The sequence below is a fragment of the Pelophylax lessonae genome (genome assembly GCF_965119305.1).
Source record: "Pelophylax lessonae genome assembly, chromosome: 6".
Classification (NCBI taxonomy): domain Eukaryota; kingdom Metazoa; phylum Chordata; class Amphibia; order Anura; family Ranidae; genus Pelophylax; species Pelophylax lessonae.
The window spans coordinates 295,119,395-295,143,645 of NC_138773.1; the positions used below are offsets into that span (position 1 = coordinate 295,119,395).

The following is a 24,251-nucleotide window of genomic DNA, read 5'->3' on the forward strand; positions in this document are numbered from 1 at the left end:
ACCGTGACGTCACTGGTTGCTAGATGCTAAGCGGTGATCTAGCAACCAGGTCTCCAGGGCAGGGCAGTCGACGGAACTTCCAGGAAGTGACAGACAGTGTCAGCGCTGCGTGTGACTGTGTAAGTGCCTGAGCGCCTCCCATTTTCAATCGAGTACCGAGACTACCGACTGACACAAGATACTGAGCGGCCTTTTCTGAGGGGTATCAGATCGGCCCAGGGGGAAATTGCCACCTTGCCCCCCGGCCCAGCCCGCGCCTGCTCACCAGTCGCAACGATACTCACCAGTCTTATTAACATCACATAAGGATTAAAAAAAAAGTAATAGCAAAAAAAAAAAATAATTAGACCCAAATACAACCCCCCCACAAAACATTTGAGACCCCCCACCCCTACATATACACACATACGATTGTAAACGCATGCCCACGCGTGAAAACGTTGATTTCGATACACACGCACGCCGGAGTGAGAGCAATCATTTGCGCATTAGACCTCTTCCATAACACTAAACTGATACCTATAGGGGGCTTTTGAAGCGTCCCTATAGAAAATATAGGGTACTGAAAATGCCATTTCACAGGCACACGCACATTTAAGGTTTGACATGTTGGTTATCTATTTACTCGGTGCAACCTCATCTTTTATATTTTACCAAAAATGTGGTGTGTTTGTCCTAAAATTCACTTTAGTGGTAGTATCGTGTGACATAAATATTGTGTGACATAAAAAATTGGAACTATCACTATTTTATTTTCTTGGGTTTCTGTTTTCAGAATTGATATCATATTGGGGGGGTTTCGTATAATATTTAAGCCTAAAATGATTTTTTTGAACATGTGCAAAAAACGTAAAAAGCCTTCTGTTAGCGAAAAAGTTAAAACAGACCATCTATGTCAGACTGGAGCAACCATTATTGAACATAGGTAGGGGCCTTCGTCACCATCTGTCTTCTACATATGACATCATCTTTAACATCTCTACCCTGGCACTACAGTGCAGTAATGTTGCACAGGGAAGGGGCCATCCCCAAACTGTTCCCGCAAAGTTGGGAGCATGAAATTGTCTAAAGTGTCTTGGTATGCTGATGTCTTAAGAGTTCCCTTCAATGGAACTACGGGGCCATGCCCAACCCCTGAAAAACAACCCCACATCATAATCCCCCCTCCACCAAATGATTTGGACCAGTGTACAAAGAAAGGTCCATAAAGACAGGGAACTTGACTGGCCTGTACAGAGTCCTAACCTCAACCCGACAGAACACCACCTTTGGGATTAATTAGAGCGCAGACTGCAAGCCAGGCCTTCTTATCCACATCAGTGCCTGACCTCACAAATGCACTTCTGAAAGAATAGTCAAACCTTGTGGACAGCCTTCCCAGAAGAGTTGAAGCTGTTATAGCTGCAAAGGGTGGGCCAACTCAATATTGAACCCTACGGACTAAGACTGGGATGCCATTAAAGTTCATGTGTGTGTAAAGGCAGGCGTCCCAATACTTTTGAAAATATAGTGTACTTATATATGGAACTTGGGAATATTTAATTATGTGCATTGAGTGGTACACCCTCACCTGATATAAGATGTTAATTAATTTGGTGGATCAATGCCGAGTTTCTGTAGGAGTTTCTCTAGCTTTCTATTATAGTGTACAGTAAACCCCCCTCCATTGCGGGAGTTACGTTCCGGACCCAGCCGCGAAAAGTGAAAATCCGCGAAATAGAGAAACCCTATTAAAATGCATTGTAGGCATGTTATTTTTACTGTCACTGTACGTGTAAAAGCATTTTAAGGTCTTTAAACACACTTTTAAAACAATAGAAACTCATTTAAACACATAAAAGATACTGAGAGACAGAGCAAGAGCTATGGAAAACACAAAAATATTTAATTTATTAATGATTTATATAGTAAAATAACATTACAAAAAAAAAAAACGCAATATACCGGGACCGCAAAAACTGAACCGCGATGGAGCGGGGGATTACTGTATTTATTTACTTATAATTATTATTATGACTAATTAAAGATATTGTTACTTTACTAGAAATCTAATTTAGCTTATTGTGTAACATCAGAAGAGTGATTTAATTTATTGCGTTTACTATACTAGAATACTTGACGTTTTATAACGTCCTCTCCTATTGGCCCTTTAATTGATATAGATAATCTTTGAGCAATCAGGAGGCTACTAAGGAGTAGAAGAGGGCGGGGCCAAGCATGACTTTTGCAGGGAAATTTAATATTTATAAATAACTTCAGCTGCTTATATCTTGGGATTATCTGACCATTCTGACATGCGGTTTTCACTAAAACTAGCCTGATTATGCATTTTCCTTGTCTGCTCAGCATGCATTGTCCAGGTTTCTGACAAGTTTATTTAAAGCTGAAGCACTTAGTGGCAGTGTGCCCAGAATAAGAGGAGACTTTTCTGGTGGATAAAGGTGATCGCAGCCACCACATGGGGAACTCTCACTTTTAAAAGCACATAAAGGTTGACAGGTTGGCTTGAAACGTTTTCGAGATCTGCTCATACAAGGTGGTCTGTGGACATCTTACAAACAAAAGATCAGAAAGCGGTCAGAGTTCTAATGATGTCTAAAGTTTTACAAAAGATATTCAAGTGGTACAAGGTTTTGATGCAAAAATACGATTTTCTGTTGATATGTAATGTTCAGGAAGCACAACTCTTATATGTTATATACATGGCATCCAGAACGTATTCCCAGTGTTTTACTTTTTCCACATTGTGTTATGTTACAGCCTTATTCCAAAATTGAATAAATTCATTATTTTCCTCAAAATTCTACAAACAATATCCCATAATGACGACATGAAAGAGGTTTGTTTGAAATCTTTGCAAATTTAAAAAAAATCCCATGTACATAAGTATTCACAGCCTTTGCTCAATACTTTGTTGAAGCACCTTTGGCACCAATTACAGCCTCAAGTCTTTTTGAGTAAAATGCTACAAGCTTGGCACACCTATTTTTGGGAAGTTTCTCGCATTCTTCTTTGCAGGACCTCTCAAGATCCATCAGGTTGGATGGGGATGCGTTTGTGCACAGCCATTCCAGATCTCTCCAGAGATGTTCAATTGGGTTCAAGTCTGAGCTCTGGCTGGGCCACTCAAGGATATTCACAGAATTGTCCCGTAGCCGATCTTTTGTTATCTTGGCTGTGTGCTTTGGATCGTTGTCCTGTTGGAAGATGAACCTTCGCCCCACTCCAGAGGGCTAAGGAGCAGGTTTTCATCAAAGATGTCTCTGTACATTGCTGCATTCATCTTTCCTTCAATCCTGACTAGTCTCTCAGTTCCTGCCGCTGAAGAACATCCCCACAGCATGATGCTGCCACCACCATGCTTCACTGTAGGGATGGTATTGGCCAGGTGATGAGCGGTGCCTGGTTTCCTCCAGACATGACGCTTGCCATTCAGGCCAAAGAGTTCAATATTTGTTTCATCAGACCAGAGAATTTTGTTTCTTATGGTCTGAAAGTCCTTCAGGTGCCTTTTGACAAACTCCAGGCAGCCTGTCATGTGCCTTATACTGAGGAGTGGCTTCCGCCTGGAGCTTTGTCAGAGTGACCATCGAGTTATTGGTCACCTCCCTGAATAAGGCCCTTCTCCCCCAATCGCTCAGTTTGGCCGGGTGGCCCACTTTAGGAAGAGTCCTGGTGGTTCCAAACGTCTTCCATTTACGAATGATGGAGGCCACTGTGCTCATTGGGACCTTCAATGCAGCAGAAATGTTTCTGTACCCTTCCACAGGTCTGTGCCTCGAAACAATCCTGTCTCAGAGGTCTACAGACAATTCCTTGGACTTCATGGCTTGATTTGTGCTCTGACATGCACTGTTAACTGTGGGACCTTATAAAGACAGGTGTGTGACTTTTCCAAATCATGTCCAATCAACTGAATTTACCGCAGGTGGACTCCAATCAAGCTGTAGAAACATCTGAAGGATGATTAATGGAAACAGGATGCACCTGAGCTCAATTTTGAGTGTCATGGCAAAGGCTGTGAATACTTATGTACATGGGATTTTTTTTCATTTTTGTTTTTTAATAAATTTGCAAAGATTTCAAAAAACGTCTTTCACATTGTCATTATGGGGTAATGTTTGTAGAATTTTGAGGAAAATAATGAATTTAATCTGTTTTGGAATAAGGCTGTAACATAACAAAGTGTGTAAAAAGTGAAGCGCTGTGAATACTTACCAGATGCACTATATGTGAGGATGACAAAAACGCCAGCTTTGTGACAACTTTACTTTAACAATAAGGCTCCTTTCAAACTGGCAGAGTCCGCCAGCCGATCCCTCCGCTGATCCCTGCTGAGCAGGCGGATGACAGGTCCATGTCCCCTCTGCTGATGTAGAGCGGACACGGACACAGCCCTCTCTCCTCTATGGGCTGTTGGATAGAAACTGACTGCCTGTCCATCTGACTGTCATTCGATCTGCTGGACGGATCCCCATCCGCCTATTTTTAGCGGACAGGATCGGATTGGATGTTGGCGGGTGTCAACGCTGGCATCCGCCGCTCCATAAAGAACAAAAGATGGTCTGATCCAATCCGACTGAATAACTGACAGGCGGACCCGATCGCTACATCAGTGTGAAAGGGGCCTTACAATAATAATGGCAACACAATAACGTATTCAATATTACTTTATTATTAATAATAATATAACAGTGTAATAAGTAATGTATTAAAAAATAATTTAATAATATTAATGATGGCAATGCAATAACGTACTCAATAATCCTTTAATAATATGTGAATAATTCTTTGATAATAATACAATAATGATAATACAATTATTGGCAATGCATTCATGTATTGAATAATACTTTATTAATATATTATTATTAAACAATAAAAAAAGGTGCGCTCATCTACAAATATGTGAAATCAAAAAACTGCTGCAATCAAACACTTCTTGAATAGAGAGGAGATAAAAACGTTGTAAAATAAATTAGATGCACTTTTTTTGGCTGTCAAAAAAACGTGCATCTTATTTATTTTACAATGTATTTGTATTACTATTACATGAAAGTATTATTCAATACATTGATGCATTGCCAGTAATTGAATTATTATTAATATTACATCTATATTAGATTGTAAGCTCTACGTAGTCAATTGTATTGTAACTGTACAGATAGAAGACCTGCCCTCATGATGTAAAGCGCTACGTAAACTGTCGGCGCTATATAAATCCTGTATAATAAAAGTAATAATAATGGCAATGCAGTAATGTATTCAGCAGGTTTTTGTTAACAGCCGGTTTGACTGTCTTTATATCCTGTTTTTTTTTCAGTTTAGTTTTGTTTTAACATCCCATTATATGCAAATAAAAGCAGAAGAATATATTTACATGCAACTGCAGCCAAGCAAAGAATTACGCAGATGAAAAACAAATACATACTGTAGGACCCATCTTACCTGTCAAATGTTTCATAAAGTATTTCACAAACTCTTGTTTTGCGCTCATTCATGCTATATGACTGCAAAGCACTGGGGCTGATTTACTAAAACTGGAGAGTGCAAAATCTGGCGCAACTGTGCATGGTAGCCAATCAGCTTCTAACTTCAGGTTGTTCAAAAGCAGCTTTGACAAAAAAAAAAACTGGAAGCTGATTGGTTTCTATAGAGAGCTGCACCAGATTTGGCACTCCCCAGTTTTAACCACTTAAGCCCCGGAAGATTTTACCCCCTTCCTGACCAGGGGGTATTTTGCGATTCGGCACTGCGTGACTTTAACGGACAATTGCGCAATCGTGCGACGCTGTACCTAAACAAATTTGACGTCCTTTTTTTCCCACAAACAGAGCTTTCTTTTGGTTGTATTTGATCACCTGTGCGATTTTTTGATCATGCGCTTTAAACAAAAGAGCATCAATTTTGAAAAAATAACAATATTTTTCACATTTTTTGTATGAAATTCCCCCCCAAAAAATGTAAAAATCTAAATTTTTTAACATTTTTGGCCAATTTGTTTTATGCTACATATGTTTGGTAAAAAAAAATAGCAAAAAGCGTATTTTGATTTGTTTGCGCAAAAGTTATCGCATTTACTAACAAAGGGAAAGATTTTTGTCATTTTTGTTGTTTTTTTTTTAACGTGTAATGGCGCGATCTGCGATTTTTTTTTTGCGGTACTGCGACATTGCGGCGGACAGATCGGACCCTTGACTGACATTTTTGACACTTTTGGGGTTACCAGTGACAATACTACAGTAATCAGTGCTATACATATGCACTGTTACTGCAAAATGACACTGGTAGTGAAGGGGTTAACTTTATTTGAGAGGGAGGAGCTGTGTGTGTCCCTAGGGGCGTGATTCTAACTGTGATTGGCTGTGGCTTGAGGTGTAGGAACAATGATCAACAGTCCTACATAGTAGAACCGTATGATCACTGTTCCTACACAGGGGAGAATGACAGGCGGCTTGTTTACATTAGCCGCCTGCCTTTCTCCCGCTCACACGCGCGGGGGGGTCTGTGACCGCACGGGAGCACGCCTCCGGCGGCGCGCGCTCGCTCCCCAGAGCCTCACAGGCTAGTGACGTACCGGTACGTCACTTTGCCTGTGAGGGGCTGACCGCCGCAGTATATGTACTTGCGGCGGTCGGCAAGTGTTTAATAAACCGACCCATTGTGTCACTGCTCCGCCCTTGGTAGAGGACCTGGGATATCTGCCCAGGGGCCAAAATCCTGATGCTGTCTTTCCAAACCTTGCAATTGACCTTAAATATGTTTTATATTTAATCCATACAGATCAGTATAGTAAAGCCTGTATTTGATTTAATTTAGAGTTTTTATTTGACCTCAAGTCCCGATTAAAGGAGGAGCAATTTGGCCCCTGAAACGCATTGGCTTCTTTATATATGCACAAAGTGATTTGGACCGTTTTACCATTTGGCCTGGTGCTCCCTTCCATTGTTTATTCTTCAAAATGGTTCTAAAGGCAGAAGGTTTTTGTTTTTTACCCCCCCCCCCATACTTACCTAATCCAGCGTTGTGCACGAGAGCAGCTACTCATTCTCATTGGCTCGGACAGCAGCTGGACATTGGCTCCTGTTGCTGTAAATAACAACCAGTGAGGAGGAAGCGGAGGGGTGTCGGGAATGAGCTGCGTTCTGGCGCATTATTGAACAGCTAGAGAGTGAGCATACATGAGTGCCCCCATTGCAAGTGGCTTGCTATAGGGGCATTCAGAGGGAAGGAGCCAGGAGCACCAGCAGAGGACGTTAGAAGAGGAGGATCGGGACTGCTCTGTGCAATGGTTTTTAGGGAAGTATGATATGTTTGTTACTAAAAAAAATAACTTTAAGCCTGGTAGGGTAGGAGAACTGATTTTTGCTGCAGTTAGGTAACACTTATAGGTCTTGCCCCTCTCCCAACCTGTCAGTAGACAGTGAAACAAGAAGCAGCAGACTGATGAGCTCTCCTCCCTGGCACTCTGCTTTCCTCTCCTATCAGCATGCTTATTGCACAGCAGCATAACTGATTTAACCCCTTGATCACCCACAGTGTTAACCCCTTCCCTGCCAGTGTCAATATTGCAGTAACAGTGCATATTTCTAGCACTGATTACTGTAGTAATGTCACTGGTCCCCCCAAAAGTGTCAAAAAATGTCAGTTAGTGGTCAGATCTGTCCACCGCAATGTCGCAGTCCTGCTAAAAATCACAAATCGCCGCCATTACTAGTTAAAAAAAAAAAAAAAAACAAACAATAAAAATGACATAAATCTTTCCTGTAGTTAGTAGACGCGATAACTTTTACGCAAACAAATCAAAATACGCTTATTGCGATTTTTTTTTTTTTTACCAAAAAATATGTGGCAGAAAACAAATTGGCCTAAAATGTTAAAAAATGTTGCTTTTTAAATTTTATTTGGGAACGTTATATAGCAGAAATTGAAAAATATTGTTTTGTTTTTTTCAGGATTGTCGTTTTTTTTTTTTTTGTTTATAGCGCGAAAAATAAAAATCGCACAGGTGATCAAATACCACCAAATGAAAGCTCTGTTTGTGGGAGAAAAAGGACATAAATTTTATTGGGGTGCAGCGACGCACGACCGCACAATTGTCCACTAAAATAACGCAGGGGGAAAATCTTCCAGTCCAGAAGTGGTTAAAGTGTGACAGTGCTGAAAGCTGAAAATTGGCCTGGGCAGGAAGGGGGTAAAAGTGCTCGGTATTAAAGTGGTTAAAGGAATACATGGGGAAAAAAAAAAAAAACGAAATGTACCATTTTACTGAAGTCGTCATTTTCTGAAGCTTTCCTGTGTTAGTAGTATGATTATCACTGCAGAAACAAAATATTCCTGAAAACTGTATAATACGGTGTACAATGGAAGGTTTATTGATTTTGCCACCACCGCTCTATCGAGACTTCTTACAGGGAGCAAGACAAAGGAACAAAATCTCAGCCGGACTCGAGAGTGCTGAAAGCAGACTTAATAATTGTATAAAACTGATATTTTCTTCTCCTAGGTGGCTGCTCTCCAAACTCTCGACCCGCTGCAGTTCGGCACTGCGACCCGCCATGCAGAAAACCATTTTCTTACTGTATGCAGGTAACCTACTTATAAGCTCACATTATATAATCAGCACAGTTTCAGAAACATTATCCCTGTACCAGCCATTTATTCTAAGTTTTGGGCAGTGCTTTGTTCTGCAGGGATACACTGCCACCTAGAGGATGTTTTGCTGCATTGCTGTGAAATGTTTTCTGTATGTGAATTATAGGGGTCTGCTACACCAAGGTTTCTCAACTCCAGTCCTTAAAGCGGAGTTTCAGCCTAGGGGGTCAAATTTAGATAAAAATACCCCCGGGACAGTCAGGGCTAGTACATTCCACAATGGATAGCCTCTGAACTGTCCCGGGTTACACTTACCTGTAAGAAGAAATACTTACCTTGAAAAGTTCTTCTCCAGCGCTGCCATCTCAGATGTGGGCAGCTGAAGCCAGCGCGTCCTCTTCTGCGGCCTCTTCGTTGACGTTGGAGTCCCACAATGCACTGCACCGGCCCTGCTCGTCACTTCCGGTGCAGGCGCGGCATCCCTGCACAGCTTCTGGGCATGCCCATAAGCTGTTTAGCAGGGAATGCCACGCCTGCACCGGAAGTGACGAGCGGGGGCGGTGCAGGCGCATTGATTCCTGGGATCCCGGGAATAGCCGAACGTGTACGGCTTTTACCGAGCAGCGGCGCATGCGCAGTGACATGTTGGCGCCAGGTGGCGCCATTTTTAAATCTAAGGCAACTGATCGGAACTCCGCCTCCAGCCTCCCCAGCACATACGAATTCAGAACGGTGTACTGAAACTATCGGCAGTACAACGGCCCTCACACCGCACCATTATCGGGGGTGACCCCCCAACACCCGGCCTCCGACACCGAGGAGCTCCCCCATCCTACACAGGTCAGTGCCCGCCCCCAGTCCCAACGGCTGTCCTGTGGCACATGCGCATTTCCACGGACACAGGGAATCTGGACGCAGGGACACTTGGCTTTTATTAATATAGATAATAAAACAAAAATATTTAAGCTACAGATGACAGGTCCCTTCTCATAAAAAGTTCAGAATTAACTAATAGAACAGGGATGCATTGGCTTAGCAGGGCTCAAACATTAGCAATCAGACAAAACTTTCTAACCTGCCCAGTCCTATTCCCCATAGATACTGTACACTGTATGTTTCAGCTGGCGGTATCTGAAGTTGCACTGTATAAATTTGTTTGTTGCTTTTAAATATCTGTGGACACCTCAGCAATTTATAGCTAAAGCTGTGGTTGTATTTGTTACCTTGTAGACCTCGATAAATATTGATTCATCCAAAATAATAAAAAAGTTGAGTCAACTGAATCCTTTCATTTTCTAACCTACTCTACAGAAAGGAAAGTTGGATTCTGTTGGGTGAAGAAAAAGAAGCTGGTGAAATCCAGTTACAATTGAACCGCTGGCAACTCTGTTGGTCAGTAGAAGACCTCTTCAACTAAGCCCAAGCTTGTGGGTGAAATGCTTCAGAAATAAAGTCCCATGAGTGGACTCCTTGCTTATTTACCTAGACCAGGGGTCTCCAAACTTTCTAAACAAAGGGCTAGTTTACTGTCCTTCAGACTTTAGAAGGGCCGGTGGGAGTGGAAAATGTCCTGACATCCAGTGGGAGTAAACCATGCCATATCTTTGGTGTCAGTGGGAGGACCAGTGCCTCGTCGTTGTCAGTGGAAGGAATAGTGCCCCATTGTTGATGTCAGTGGAAAATAATTCTGCCCCATTGTTGGTGTCAGTGGGAGGGATAGTGCCCCATTGTTAGTGCCAGGAAAAGTGGCCCATCGTTGGTATCCATGGAAAGAATTATGCTATGTCACTGAGAGGAATAGTGCCCCAAGGGCAGATTAAGGCAAGCAAAGGGCTTTAGTATGGAGATCGCTGATCTAGACCAATAAAGTTGCCAGCAATGTGAATTTTATAGGAGTGCCACCAGCTTCTCTTTATTCTCTGTTTGGCTTTCTTGTATGAGGACAAGCTCTTCCCGGGCTTCTGGCACCCGGTCCTTCAGGACGGTTACCTGGCTTTTAGCCTTTCGAGCTGTGCACACTACTTTTCATGGATTCTGTTGGTTGCTCAGAAATACAGACTGCAATAGGTTTTAATGTTGTGATTGTCAGCTGATATTGTCTGCTTTCCCCCCACAGAGCGGAGTATGCGGCTGTGAAGACGGGTACACACAGATCATGCGGTCTAGCGGTGTTCTGGACTACTGTGTGAAGGTTCCAGGCAGCGAATCCAAGAAAGCCGATGTGAAAACTTTTATTGGGAGGAGCAAACCTGTAGACTCCAAACTCCCCGAGATCTTCAACTGGTCTTTTCAGTTATTTGACCAAGGCAAGTAAAAAAAGATGTATGTGTATGTGCCAGTGAGGAAAGCACAGGCTAGCCATCCATAGGAGATCATCTTTGCCACCGGGGCGGATAAAGAAGGGAGTTCTGACACCAACAACCAATAAAACCGGACAGAGTTTCCAACCTCCCCCACTCTTTCCAAGACTAAGGATTAACAGATTATTAAAGGGAGTGTAGGGTTTTATGGGGGAAGGGTGTGTTTAGGATACTTCTTGTTTAATTTAATATTTTGTGTATTGATTGATGTGTAAAGTCACTTTACATTTTTGATTTTACATTTTGGTTTAATGTCTTTTTTTTTTTTTGGTTTGTTGTCTTTTTTTGTGGAAAATAAAAAATAGTAACGAGAGGCCCCTTTAATAACCTCCCTGGCGGTCTGATTATGTCAGGATTTCTGTGCTAAAAGCGGTACATTGTTTTGCATGGAAATCTGTTGTTTTACATTTTAAAACTCACCTTCCCCTGCGATCCCCCGCCGTCCTCCCCCGCTGTCCTCCTGTGTGCTCGGTCAATGCCGGCACCTGTCTTCCGGTTCCCTTCCCTGCGAGCGTTGCGACGCAGGAGGTGGAACCGGCGGCAATTTAAAAAATGTAAATACACTAAATGACATGATACAAAGCTGTGATCCTAACGGATTACACTGTATCATTCCATTTCATCACAGGATTTCACCTGGTGACTTTTCCAGTGCCCTGCCTGAGCTTTTCCAGTTCTTTGTGCCTGGAAAATAGAGAACGACCATGGCGTCCAAAAAGCGTTCTTTTTGCGCAAATGCGCTTTTAGATGAACTGGAAAACAGCGATAGCAAAACGGAGTTACTTGAAGAACTGAGCGATAGCGATTCGGGAGAAAGTGACGACAGCGACGATTCTGATGTCTCTTTCTGGCACATCGCTCCGTTGGAAATTCTGAAGAATCATTTGATATACTTCCCAAATTCCACAAGCTATGTGCCAGAAAGACACATCAGAATCGTCGCTGTCGTCACTTTCCGTACCTGATGACGAATTTTCCCACAAGTCGTTCTTCAAGAAACTCCGTTTCGCTGTCGCTGTCGTCCCGTTCGTCTAAAAGCGTTTTTACGCAAAAAGAACGCTTTTTGGACGCCATGGTCATTCAAAATTTTCCAGGCACAAAGCCCTGGAAAAGCACAGGCAGGGCACTGGAAAAGTCACCAGGTGAAATTCTGTGGTGAAATGGCATTATACAGTGTAATGAGTTAGGATCACAGCTTTGTATCATGTCATTTGTGTATTTACACTTTTGAATTTGCCACCGGTTCCTCCCCCCTGCGTCGCAATGCTCGTAGGGAAGAGAACCGGAAGGCAAGTGATGGCAATCGGCCGTGCACAGAGCGGGGAGAGAGTGTGAGGACGACGGGGGATCGCAGGAAAGGTGAGTAACATTCTGGGGTAATCCCGAGTGTGGCTCGGGGTTACCGCTTTTGGTACTGAAAATTAACCCCGAGCCACACTCTGGAATACTACCAGGGGGGTTAAAGCACATGCACAGGTAACCTCCAGGGGCAATTTAAATACCATTGCATGATAAAAAGCATCAAAACCACCTTTACTTTTTCCCAAACCTGAGAGGACAAAATATTGCTGAAATTGCATTGTGGTGCCATTCATTTTTCAAGGCAACACACCTGTGTTTTGGCACACCACAATGCATGGTAGTGTAAAAAAAAAAAAAAAAATGCAAGCAGTTTTTGCCACATTAGGATGGACACGCAACCCACATTAATGGATGACATAATGTGTATCAACCCACCACAAAAATTTAAATAAATTGAGTAAAGAGAATTCTTAGTTTTGCTCAACCCATCCAGAACTACTCTTTGTACTATCTTTAGAACCCTTGTTAGCAATTATACGGGCAAACCAAGAAATTAAGGGTTTGGAGATGGTTGGACAGGAACATAAAGTGTCCGCTTTTGCAGACGATATTATGTTATTTATACTAACCCCTCATAGGCACTCCTAAATATTCTTGTAGAATTGGAAAGGTATGGAGAGTAGGGCTGCGCATCTTCACTGGTCTCTTGATTCGATTCAGATTATCATGTGAACGATTATCGATGCATCACGATTACTGCCCACAGCCCCATTTACATAACACAGCCCCCCATTAACATTAGACAGCCTCCCATTGACATTAGACAGTCCCCCACTGACATAACACAGCCCCCCATTGACATAACACAGCCCCCCCCCCCCATTGACATAACACAGCCCGCCATTGACATAACACAGCCCCCCAATTGACATAACACAGCCCCCCAATTGACATAACACAGCCCCCCCATTGACATAACACAGCTCCCCCATTGACATAACACAGCCCCCCATTGACATAACACATCCCCCCATTGACATAACACAGCCCCCCCATTGACATAACACAGCCCCCCCCCATTGACATAACACAGCCCCCAATTGACGTAACACAGCCCCCAATTGACATAACACAGCCCCCCCAATTGACATACCATAACACAGCCCCCATAGACATAACACAGCCCCCCATTGACATACACAGCCCCCAATTGACATAACACAGCCCCCCCCCCCCCTATAGAAATAACACAGCCAATTTACATTATATAGCAGAGTCCCCCCTGCACTTCACAGGAAAGCCCTGCCGTGCCGGCTGCCAGTGCACTCAAAAGGTAAAACAAATTAGTGTCAGTGACTCCATTTCAGGGACCCTTCCTAGTAAGGGTTAATGTAAACTGATGCCTGATTACCTTATTATCTCCCGATCTTTTCATCGCCGTCAGTCTTGGTCGTCAGTCTCGTGCACTCCGCAACTCCGGCCGGCGGGGGGAGGAGATCGGCCGGCCAGAGGGCTCGTCACTGACAGCCAATACTGACGGCGATAAAAAGATCGGGAGATAATAAGGTAATCAATAAAGCATCCGTTTACATTAACCGTTCTTAGGAAGGGTCCCTGAAACGGATTCACTGACAGTAATTTGTTTTAACTTTTGAGTGCACTGGGAGTGGCGGGATGACGTCATCCATGCATCGATGCGGCCGTTCCTCAGCATCGTATTTGAATCGTTTAAGGCCGCATCGCGATGCATCGATGCAACGATTATTTTCAACACCCCTAATGGAGAGGTTTCAAGCTTTAAAATAAATGTAGAGAAAACTGAGATATTTAACATTTCTGTTCGCCCATTGGAGTGTAGGGTTCTTAGATCTCTGTACCCCTTTGTGTTGAAACAGAGGGGTTTGACATATTTGGGTACTTTTTTTATCAAGGTCAGAAGTAGATTTATATCAAGATAATTATCTGCCTTTACTTAAAAAAATCAAACAAGATTTGAAGGGATATCCTGTCGGCAGATTGTCCTGGTTTAGCAGGATAAACGCTATTAAAATGGTGGTTCTCCTGAAAGCTCTATATATCTTTCAGACCCTTCCTATAGGCATTCCAGGGGCTTTTTTTAAAACACTTAGATTACTAATCCAAAGATTTATAAGGAAACATAGAGGCCCACGTATTGCTTATATGTAGCACTACTCCCTTGGGAGCTGCTTGAAGCGGATTCCCCTGGGTTACTCATAGCAACAACTTATGAATTCTTAGTGCTTTACGTGTTTGGCTCAGTCAGGAAACAGTCAAGGGGATTTGGATTTTGTTGTTTTTATTTTAGAACTTGGGATGGTAGAAGGGATGAGTTGGATACTCCAACTGGATGAACTATGCACAACTTGAGGACTTCTAGCTATGCTGAGTGCAGCAAGGCCGCTGCTTCACCTTGCCACTGTAGTGAAGTACTAGATAAGCGAACTGTATAGTGAATTACTCTTCAGGGCCTCACTTGGTACCCCCTTTACCCTTACTCTTCAGGGTTATACTTGCCCCCCCCCCCCCTTTACTCTTGTTAACTGTGTGAGCTGACCTTCTATCCTCTGACTTCACTGGAGTGGTCCCTCTTCCTGGGCAGACCCCTGGTACTCAAGGACACTGTTTTTCCCTATAAGACTCTGCCAGCAGCTCCACTATCAGCTTTCTAGGATCCTTCAGGCTCAGCTGCACACCTGGCTGAAGAAAGTGACCACTTTCCTCAGACAGCAAGAGGAGAGACAGCGGTTACCTTCCTCCTGGGACTCTGCTTCCCCCCAAAGACGTCCTGTCACATGTGCCCTTGGCTTTTATGGTCAATCCCAGGATGCACTGCAGTGGTGCCCTCCCACTGGGACTGCCCCAAAAGCCAGTTTGCCACTGGCTAGGTTTCCTCCACTGTCCAACAGGTTCCCCTATTGGATACAGTGGGGACACTCCTTCAGACCAAGTGACTCACACCTGGACACATGTAACAGGCAGAACTAACAGATCAGGCTCCCCTGATAAGCAGATGGAGCATAACAATGCTTTTAACCTAGCACCCATCTAGGAGGCTACATATAAATCATTGATTAGTCCAAAATCAACTGGGGGACTATTTATTCCAGATTTTGAGAGGTACCATGAATATGCTGGGAACACCATATTTATATGGTTTATATGTATGTCCATGTGTTGTGAAAATGTGTATTTTTTGTTTCTTGTGTGTAAAGTAAAATCAATAAAAAGAGAACACTAATAAAGCACATGCACAGGTAACCTCCAGGGGCAATTTAAATACCATTGCATGATGAAAAGCAACAAAACCATCTTTACCTTTTCCCAAACCTGAGAAGCAAAATATTGCCGAAATTGCATTTGCTGCTATTCATTTCAAGGAATCACACCTGTGTTTTAGCACACCACAATGCACGGTAGTGTAAAAAAAAAAAAAAGGCGCAGAGAATTTTTGCCACATTAGGATGCACACGCAACTCACATTAATGGATGACATAATGCACATTACCCACCACGAAAATGTAAATGGGCCCTTTGAGGAAAGAGAATTCTTAGTTTTGCTCAACCCATCCAGAAGTAATGTTCAGTTTCATTTCATCTCCGTTCTTTTCGATTTTCAGTACTTACCAAAATTAGAAGAGATCAATTAAAAATCAATGCAGAAGGATGGAGACAGGAAGGGATATCAGTATGAGATCCGGAGGTTGCTGTGACTGCATTTGTCAGAGCTCAGGGTCCAATCATGTCTGACTTCAAAATCCAAGAGTCCCCCAGAGAATGTGGGGTCTCTTCACTAATCTTTACAATATCCTAAAGTTGTTGTGCACTGGGTCATTTTCCTTCTTTGTACATTAACCCCTTAGTGACGGAGGGTAAAACAAACGTGAATGCCTGAACACAATTTGGAACTTTGACATGTGTTAGTAAAACTGTACATTATCGCAACTACTCTGTGTATGCAGGTGGATTTCACCTTGTTTTTTTTTTAGGGACAAATTTTGGGTCTTTTGTCGGTAAATGGTAATTATATCTCCTGATTATTTTATTTTTTAAATTTTTTTTAACAAAAAACTGGGCCAAAATAGTATTTTTTTAATATATCTGTATATATTTATTGCTATTATCATAATTTACCGAACAACCCAAAATAAATTCTCCTGCTCTTGTTGTTTGTACAACATTTTGTTTTATCTTGCCTAAAACACACTGAGTGTCCATTCACATTGATCCGACTTGTCAGGCGACTTGGTCAGTGTGTAGTACCGGAGCCGTTCTAATAGGAGCGACACAAGTCGCTCCGACTTGAAAAAGGTTTCTGTACTACTTCGGGGCGACCTGGAGGCGACTTGCATTGACTTCCTTTATGTGAAGTCCGCGCAAGTCGCGCCGAAGTCACAGTTTGCCCTCCTAAGTCGGAGCGACCTAATGTGAACGGGGGTTAACATCCTGCCCAAAATATACTGACCCTGACCTTTGACCCTAACACTAACCTGTTGGAACTTATTACACCAGAATGCTGTCTCCCTCCCTTCCTCTGACATTTTTACTGACCTAGATCATAATGTGATCTAGCTATTTTATTTTATTTTTTTTACACAATTTTTTTTTTTTTTTTTTAAAGTACTGTGCAAAGGTTTTAGGAAAGTGAGAAGCTGTGGAGTAAGAATGTTTTCAATATATATATATTTAATTGTTTCTTTTTATTAATTTACAAAATGCAAAGTGAGCAAACAGAAGAAAAATCTAAATCAAATCAATATTTGGTGTAATCACCCTTTGCCTTCAAAATAGCATCAATTCTTCTAGGTACACTTACACACAGTTGTTGAAGTAACATGGCAGGTAGGTTGTTTTAAACATCTTGGAGAACCAACCTCAGATCTTCTGTGGATGTCGGCTGCCTCAAATGCTTCTGTCTCTTCATGTAATCCCAGACAGACTCCATGATGTTGAAATCAGGGCTCTGTGGGGGCCAAACCATCACTTCCAGAACTCCTTCTTCTTCTTTACACTGAAGATTTGTTTTTAACTGCTTCCAACTGCTGTATTGTAAAATGACGATCTGGCGGGACCGCTTTCATTCTGGGAGGACATCATATCACGGCCTTCCATTCTTGTCGTGGGGGTCTGCAGCATGGCAATCAGTGCTGCGCTTTGTTCCTTGGACACAGCGCATCACCAATTGCGGTAAAGAGTCGTTAATATAGGCTCTTTACCATGTGATCAGCTGTGTGCAATGTAAACAAATGCTGGTTATCGCCATTTCCTTTCCTCAGGGCTTTTAGTGTCTGAGGAAAGGAAAACCAATAACCAGCTTTCCTTTGGTGGCAGGGGCATTCACACTGATAATCGGGGCACTGATCATCAGTGCAGCCCCATCAGTGGCTATAAGTGCAGCATATCAGTGCCCATTAGTGCCACATATCAGTGCTCATCAATGCTGCCTTATCAGTGCAGCCTTAAAGCGGAGTTCCGGCCTCAAAATCTAAAAAATCTATTTTGGGCCATCCGCTTGCTGAGGGTAACCTGAAAAAGAAATGGATGCTCCCAATTTTTTTTTGTTCACTTACCTTGATATTGAAGAAAATATACTCACCTTCCTTCCACTTCCTCCCTCTGTGGCCGCGGCCCGCACCATCTCTTCCGGCTTGCGATGACTCCTGGGAGATGAACGTCATCGCTCCCAGGAGTCAATGCGCCTGCACCGGCCCCGCTCGTCACTTCCGGTGCAGATGTGTCATTCCCTGCTAAACAGTTTCTGGGCATTCCATTATGGAATGTACTAGCCCTGTCTGTCCCGGGGGTATTTTTATCTAAATTTGACCCCCGAGGCCGGAAATCTGCTTTAAGAGTGCCCATCAGTGCAGCCTCATCAGTGTCCATCAGTGAAAAAGAAAAACTACTTATTTGTAAAATTGTACAACAGAAATAAAGAAAAAGGTTGTTTTCTTTTTCAAAAATTTTGGTGTTTTTGCATTTGTTTAGCAAAAAATATAACCCCAGTGGTGATCAAATACCACCAAAAGAAAGCTCTATCTGTCTCAAAAATATGATGAAAAATTTAATTGCCTGGAGTGTTGTATGGCCGCCGAATTGTCATTTAAAGTGTGACAGCGATGAAAGCTGAAAATTGACCTGGGCAGGAAGGGGGTAAAAGTGCCCGGTATTGAAGTGGTTAATGACATTGGCTGTATGTTTGGGGTCATTGTCCTGCTACAGATCCCACCCAAAGGGTTAAGGTTCTCTGCTAGCTCAGTCAGATGTTAAAGCGATGCATCATGTGAATGGGCCCTTATGGTTATGGCCACTATAAATCTTATAAATCTTACTACCCCCTGGGTGTTTTTGTACAAACTATTTATTATCTTTTTATAAATCGTGATATACAATGCATTTGTCTGGTTGATATGATTTGTTTTTTGTTTTACAGATGGCCGGTTGAGTCTTTGGGTCTACGTTATGTGTGCAGGGAGCTTTCTTATCCTGGTTATCCTAATCATCATCTCTTACTTGGTCTGGTAAGTACTAATATTCCAGGTAACAACAGCCAAAATGATAGATAGCCATTGGACAGGTGGAGTTGAGTGCCGGTTCACACTAGTGCGGCTGCGGCGATCGCATGTAATGTCGGAGCGCACTGCTCCTTCATTACATGCGATCGGCTGTGCGGTGCGTGTTCAGCCATACACTTTGTATGGCTAAATTCGCACCGCACCCGCAGCAAAGACGCACAGGACCCTTTTTTGCAGCCTCCTCAGGATCGGATCGCACAGTGGTTCACACTTGTGCGATCCGATCCTGTGCGAACTGCAAGATCGCACTGCGATATGCGATCAAACTGGGGGTGTCGTTAAGATTACATTGACACCCTCAGCGTATCGCATATGGCAGTGTGAACTGCCGGGGTGCGTTTGCAATGCGGGAACAGGCTGCGAATTCGCAGCCTTCCCGCATCGCATAAGTGTGAACCGGGGCTCAATCTCTGAAAGATAACTGAAGACATGTGCCTGCTATAAGGAGTGCCTATTTTTGCTTATCTCAAGCTAAATGTCTCTGTTTAGTTTTTGGTGGAGTAAGGAAAAGTTAAAATGTCAGGTTTTTATTTCTTTGAGCCCATTGAGGAGATTTTCCTTCACTTCTTGTTCCTAGACTAGAAGTACAACTGTCATCTGGACCGAAAGGCAGGTATAGTTCCAGCCTATCTTCCACTATTAGAGTCCTTTCACACGGGTGATCCGATCAGATCCGCCTGTTAGTTTTTAGGCGGATCTGATCGGATCCCCCATGCATCCCTATGGGGCAGCGGATGTCAGCGGAGACATGTCAACTGACACCCACTGCCATCCGCATCCTATCCTGTCCGTGAAATCTGGACGGATGGAAACTCTATTTTCCATCCGTCCAGGGGATCGGATGAGAGCGGACAGGCGGTCCGATCTCATCCGATTCCCGATAAAGAGCAGTGGGGATCTGACAGCTCCCTCCCTCTCTGCACACAGTGCGGAGACGGAGCTGTCATCTGCCTGCTCAGCGGGGATCGGCGGATCGATCCCTGCTGAGCAAAGAACAGTCCGCAACAGAATGCGGACCGTGTGAAAGGACCCAAAGTGTTTTTTTGTTTTTATCAGTGTCCCTGTGGGAAAAGCTCCCATCTCACCACACAATAAAAACCCGAGAGAGGCTCTAACCCATGGGTGCCCAATCTGTGGCCTTCCAGCTTTTGTGGTACTACAAATCCCATCATGCCTCTGCCTTTGGGAGTAATGTTTGTAAATGTCAGCCTTGCAATGCCTCATGGGACTTGTAGTTTTGCAACAGCTGGGGGGCCACAGGTTGAGCGCCCATGCAAAAACCCTTCTACATCCTAGATTTAGATGGGGCTGGGCCTTAAAGTGGATCTAAAGCCAAGACACTAAAGACATTTTAGTGCAATCCCTGCATTAGGCCGGATTCACATACGTGCGGCCGTGGTTTCAGGCCTGGGGTCTGGTGCATTTCTGTTCAACGGTTCAGGTGTGATTCAGGCCTGAATTTTAGCCCAATCCAAAAACGCCCAGAACCCCTTTTGGAAACCGCACCATGGCCGCTCAGGACATGTGTGAACTGGCTCCATTGAGAGCTGGTCACACCCACATGTCATGCAAATTGAATGCGCTGATTCGCACATATGTGTATCTGGCCTTAAGGTAAAAAAATAGGTAAGTGTAACATGTTTGTTATTTAAAATAAAAAAAATAAAAAAGTAAGGTTTAGAATCACTTAAAAAAAAATGAATGCCGCTACCTCATCTTAAAACTAATACGCTGCAAATCTTTATCCTTGGGTTTAGATATACTCTAAAGCAGAAGTTTTATCTGCTTATATGTTACCTTCTCTCAAAATTATTAAATTAAACCGGTTTTCATTACACCTTGTTTTATCACTGGGTCTCTGCTTCTCTATGCAATGTAGGCAGATCATGGCTGGTGGGAGAGGTCAGCTGGGTGCTGCACACAACTTATCCACTTTACCACCGGAGGATTTTGCTGTCTTACGTCCAGGCCACTTTTTTGCGATTCGGCACTGTGCGACTTTAACTGACAATTGCGCGGTCATGCAACGCCTTACCCAAACGAAATTTACGTCCTTTTTTTCCCACAAACAGAGCTTTCTTTTGGTGGTATTTGATCACTTCTGAGCTTTTTATTTTTTGCGATATTAATAAAAAAATGTGAAAATTTTGAAAAAATAACAATATTTTTCTACTTTGACAGTTAAAAAATATCCAATATATTAAATTTTTGTCATATATTTAGGCCAAAATGTATTTAGCTGCATGTCTTTGACATAAAATTGGCAAAGAGCGTATTTTTAACCGCGTTAAAACTGGAAGATTTTACCCCATTCCTGACCAGGCCATATTTTGCAATTCGGCACTGCGTTACTTTAATGGACAATTGCGCAGTCGTGCAATGCTGTACCCAAATTAAATGTATGTCCTTTTTTACCCCACAAATAGAGCTTTCTTTTGGTGGTATTTGATCACCTATGCGATTTTTACTTTTTGCGCTATATACAAAAAAAGAGCGACAATTTTGAAAAAAAATAACAATATTTTTCACATTTTTTATATGAAATTCCCCCAAAAAAATGTAAAAATCAAAATTTTTTTACTTTTTTTGCCAATTTGTTTTCTGCTACATATTTTTGGTAAAAAAAAAATCGCAATAAGCGTATTTTTATTGGTTTGCGCAAAAGTTATCGCAGCTACTAACTACGGGAAATTTATGTCATTTTTATTGGGTTTTCTTTTTAACTAGTAATGGCGGCGATCTGCGATTTTTTTTTTTTTTGCGGGACTGCGACATTGCGGCGGACAGATCGGACATTTTTGACACTTTTGGGGGTACCAGTGACATTACTACAGTAATCAGTGCTATAAATATGCACTGTTACTGTAAAAATGACACTGGCAGGGAAGGGGTTAATTTTTATTGGTGATGAAGGGGTTAATGTATGCCTGGTGCTTACTGACGTGTGTGGGGGGAGGTGACTGAGTGACACAGGGACAGATCGCAGGTTCAGCTATGCTGAACCCTGAAATCTGACCCTGCCTGTCACTTAGGAGATCTGCCCGCTTTGTTTACACCGCCGCTCCTCCCCTGGCCCGACTCCCGCTGTATCTGAATACAGCGGGAGCGAGCCTCCGGCACGCGCCCACAAGGAGAGGAGTCCAGCGACGTATGTCTACGTCACTGGACTGAATCGAACCACTTTGCCGCAGTAGCACCAATGTAAGCAGTCGGCAAGTGGTTATAAAAACATCACAGCAGCCAGACTCAATACCCCCTCTGCCCTGATGCAAGCAGTGGACTGTCTCTTGGGATGAGTTGTACAAATATCAAAATACTATGATGTCAGTCTGGAGCAGTTTGTAGGTAATACCCAGATGTGATGCTGATCCTCCAGGACTGAAAGAACTGAAATCCAATAAAAGAAAGTGGCAGGCTAGAGAGGAAAGAGCTAGATCGGGGCTAGGCAACCTGCAAACCCCCCCCCCCCCCAAGCTTTCTAGGGCTGGGCCCTAGGCTAAGTACGGGGACAATTTTTGTCTGCCGGGTCCAGCCAGTGCACTATAGCACAGACACTTATTTATTTAATTTATTTTTTCCCATGTTTTGTCTCACTTTCACTTTTGTGTGTGGTTTTTCTCAATGGATGAAGGGTGTGAGTCCTCGGGCTTACCCTGATGTCTAGGGGGAGGATGTGTGGCCCTCAGGTCCTCCTTTCCCTGGGGGGTCTCTCTTCGGGAGAGCCCCTCAACCAAGTATTTAATAGTCAGCTTCGGCTGACCTAGAAGAACGGGGTCTGCCAGGCCTTCTGGCTAGGCAGACCATTGTAAACCCTTTGCCCCTGTCAGGAGCCTTGCGTCCTGGTGATGAGGGTAGAGGTCCTACACCTTTGGGGGGGTGGACTAAAAGCACACCATTAAGTGCACATTTTAGTGTCTGTTTCTCATGCACGTTTTGGGTTCACTTACTTTTTTTTTTCCATTTCAGGTTTTTGCACCACCGCGGACTTAAAATAACAAAAAAAGCTGTTGCAGAACTACAACACTCAACATGCCCCTGCCTCTGGGAGTCATGCTTGTAACTGTCAGTCTTGCAATGTCTTATGGGACATATAGAGCAATGCTTGTAACTGCCGGTCTTGCAATGCCTCATGGAAAATGTAGTTCTACAACAGCTGAAGGGCCGCAGGTTGCCCACCCCTGAGCTGGATGATGCTGGACATTCTCCAGCCAGGAAATGAGGTCGGATCTATCTGACTTAATGCAGCTTCTGTCTAAGTTCACACTGAGGCCATTTTGAAATTGTGCGAGTTCAGCTAAACTCGCACAATTTCAAGCCGGCATTTCAGTCCAACTTCGGGGGCGATTTCACAGACATCTGTGCAAGTTCCTGCAAAGATGTCTAGGAAAATCAACCCCCCCCCCGCCCCCCAAAATGGCCAGAAGTAGTACAGAAACTACTTTTGGGAATCAGTGCTGTGCCGCAAAGTCAGAGTCGCACCAATTTGGACTGTGCCATTGCCGGCAATTGGCTCAGATTTGACATGTCAAATTGGACCAATGTGAACGTGGGCTAAAATGAACAGTGTGAGCTAAGAAAATTCCGGAGAGGGATCTGTGCCATTGGTAAGGCCAGAGTTGAGCATTAGGTACTTTTTGTTTTTCCCATTTCCCTGACCTTGTTTCCAAACCAACAATTGTCCCTTTGTTTAATGTCCTACTCAAGTCACATAAACAAAGCTGAGTTCCTGTTTTCCTCTCTCGATTTTTTCCTTACAGCAGAAAGCCAAAAGTACCAAAAAGCCCATTTCCTCAACAGAAGCCGCTCACCTTGGCGTACGACGGAGATTTTGACATGTAAATTCAAAGCTACAACTCAAAATTGAAAGAAAAATCAGCTGCCTTAACCCCTCTTCAGTACAAAAATCACCTCTCCCCGAATTTCTACCAGGGGGATAAAACCACCACCGGCGTTCTTTTATTGAAGATTAGACTTTCAATGATGGTCCAACCTTTACCTCTTCCACAGCGCCATCTCCCGGAGCTCATGTCCGTTCTTCAGAGCAGAGCTTGTGCTGCAGGCAGTTATCACATTATGAAACACTTCTCCACGTATGGATGGAATTTCCTAAGGCTGAAATCTTATCTAATCCATGCTCACTTAGCTGGAATGCGTCACGTAATCCACGCGGTTTTTATCGCTGTGCAACCTGTTGTGGATTTCGGACCTCAGAGATCTTTTACCACACCCTAAATCTTCGTCTCTTTTGACAATTCCCTCCCAGACTTCAGCTTGATGAACAATTGGTGGTGATTGGAGGATAAAAATAATTTCTTGTGTCTGTGTAATTGATCGTAGTGGGCGTGGCTTCTCAGAACAGGATCAGAAGGCGGTTCTTTGAAGTTGTATATTTTCTTGTATATAT

General features: G+C 43.3%; 1 protein-coding gene across 2 annotated transcripts in view; it reads left to right on the top strand.

Moving 5' to 3' along the window:
* Positions 1-23,986, top strand: part of THSD7B (thrombospondin type 1 domain containing 7B) — a 925,167-nt gene extending 901,181 nt beyond the window's left edge. The window contains exons 26-29 of one of the 2 annotated variants that reach the window (XM_082260936.1): positions 8,507-8,589; positions 10,712-10,901; positions 18,706-18,793; positions 23,608-23,986. In XM_082260936.1, coding sequence (XP_082117062.1) covers positions 8,507-8,589; positions 10,712-10,901; positions 18,706-18,793; position 23,608 — 362 coding nt within the window. In that variant the 3' untranslated portion in view covers positions 23,609-23,986. Of the gene's footprint in view, positions 1-8,506; positions 8,590-10,711; positions 10,902-18,705; positions 18,794-23,604 lie in introns of both variants that reach the window. The other variant, XM_082260935.1, reaches the window with a different exon arrangement.
* Positions 23,987-24,251: the final 265 nt, after the last annotated feature.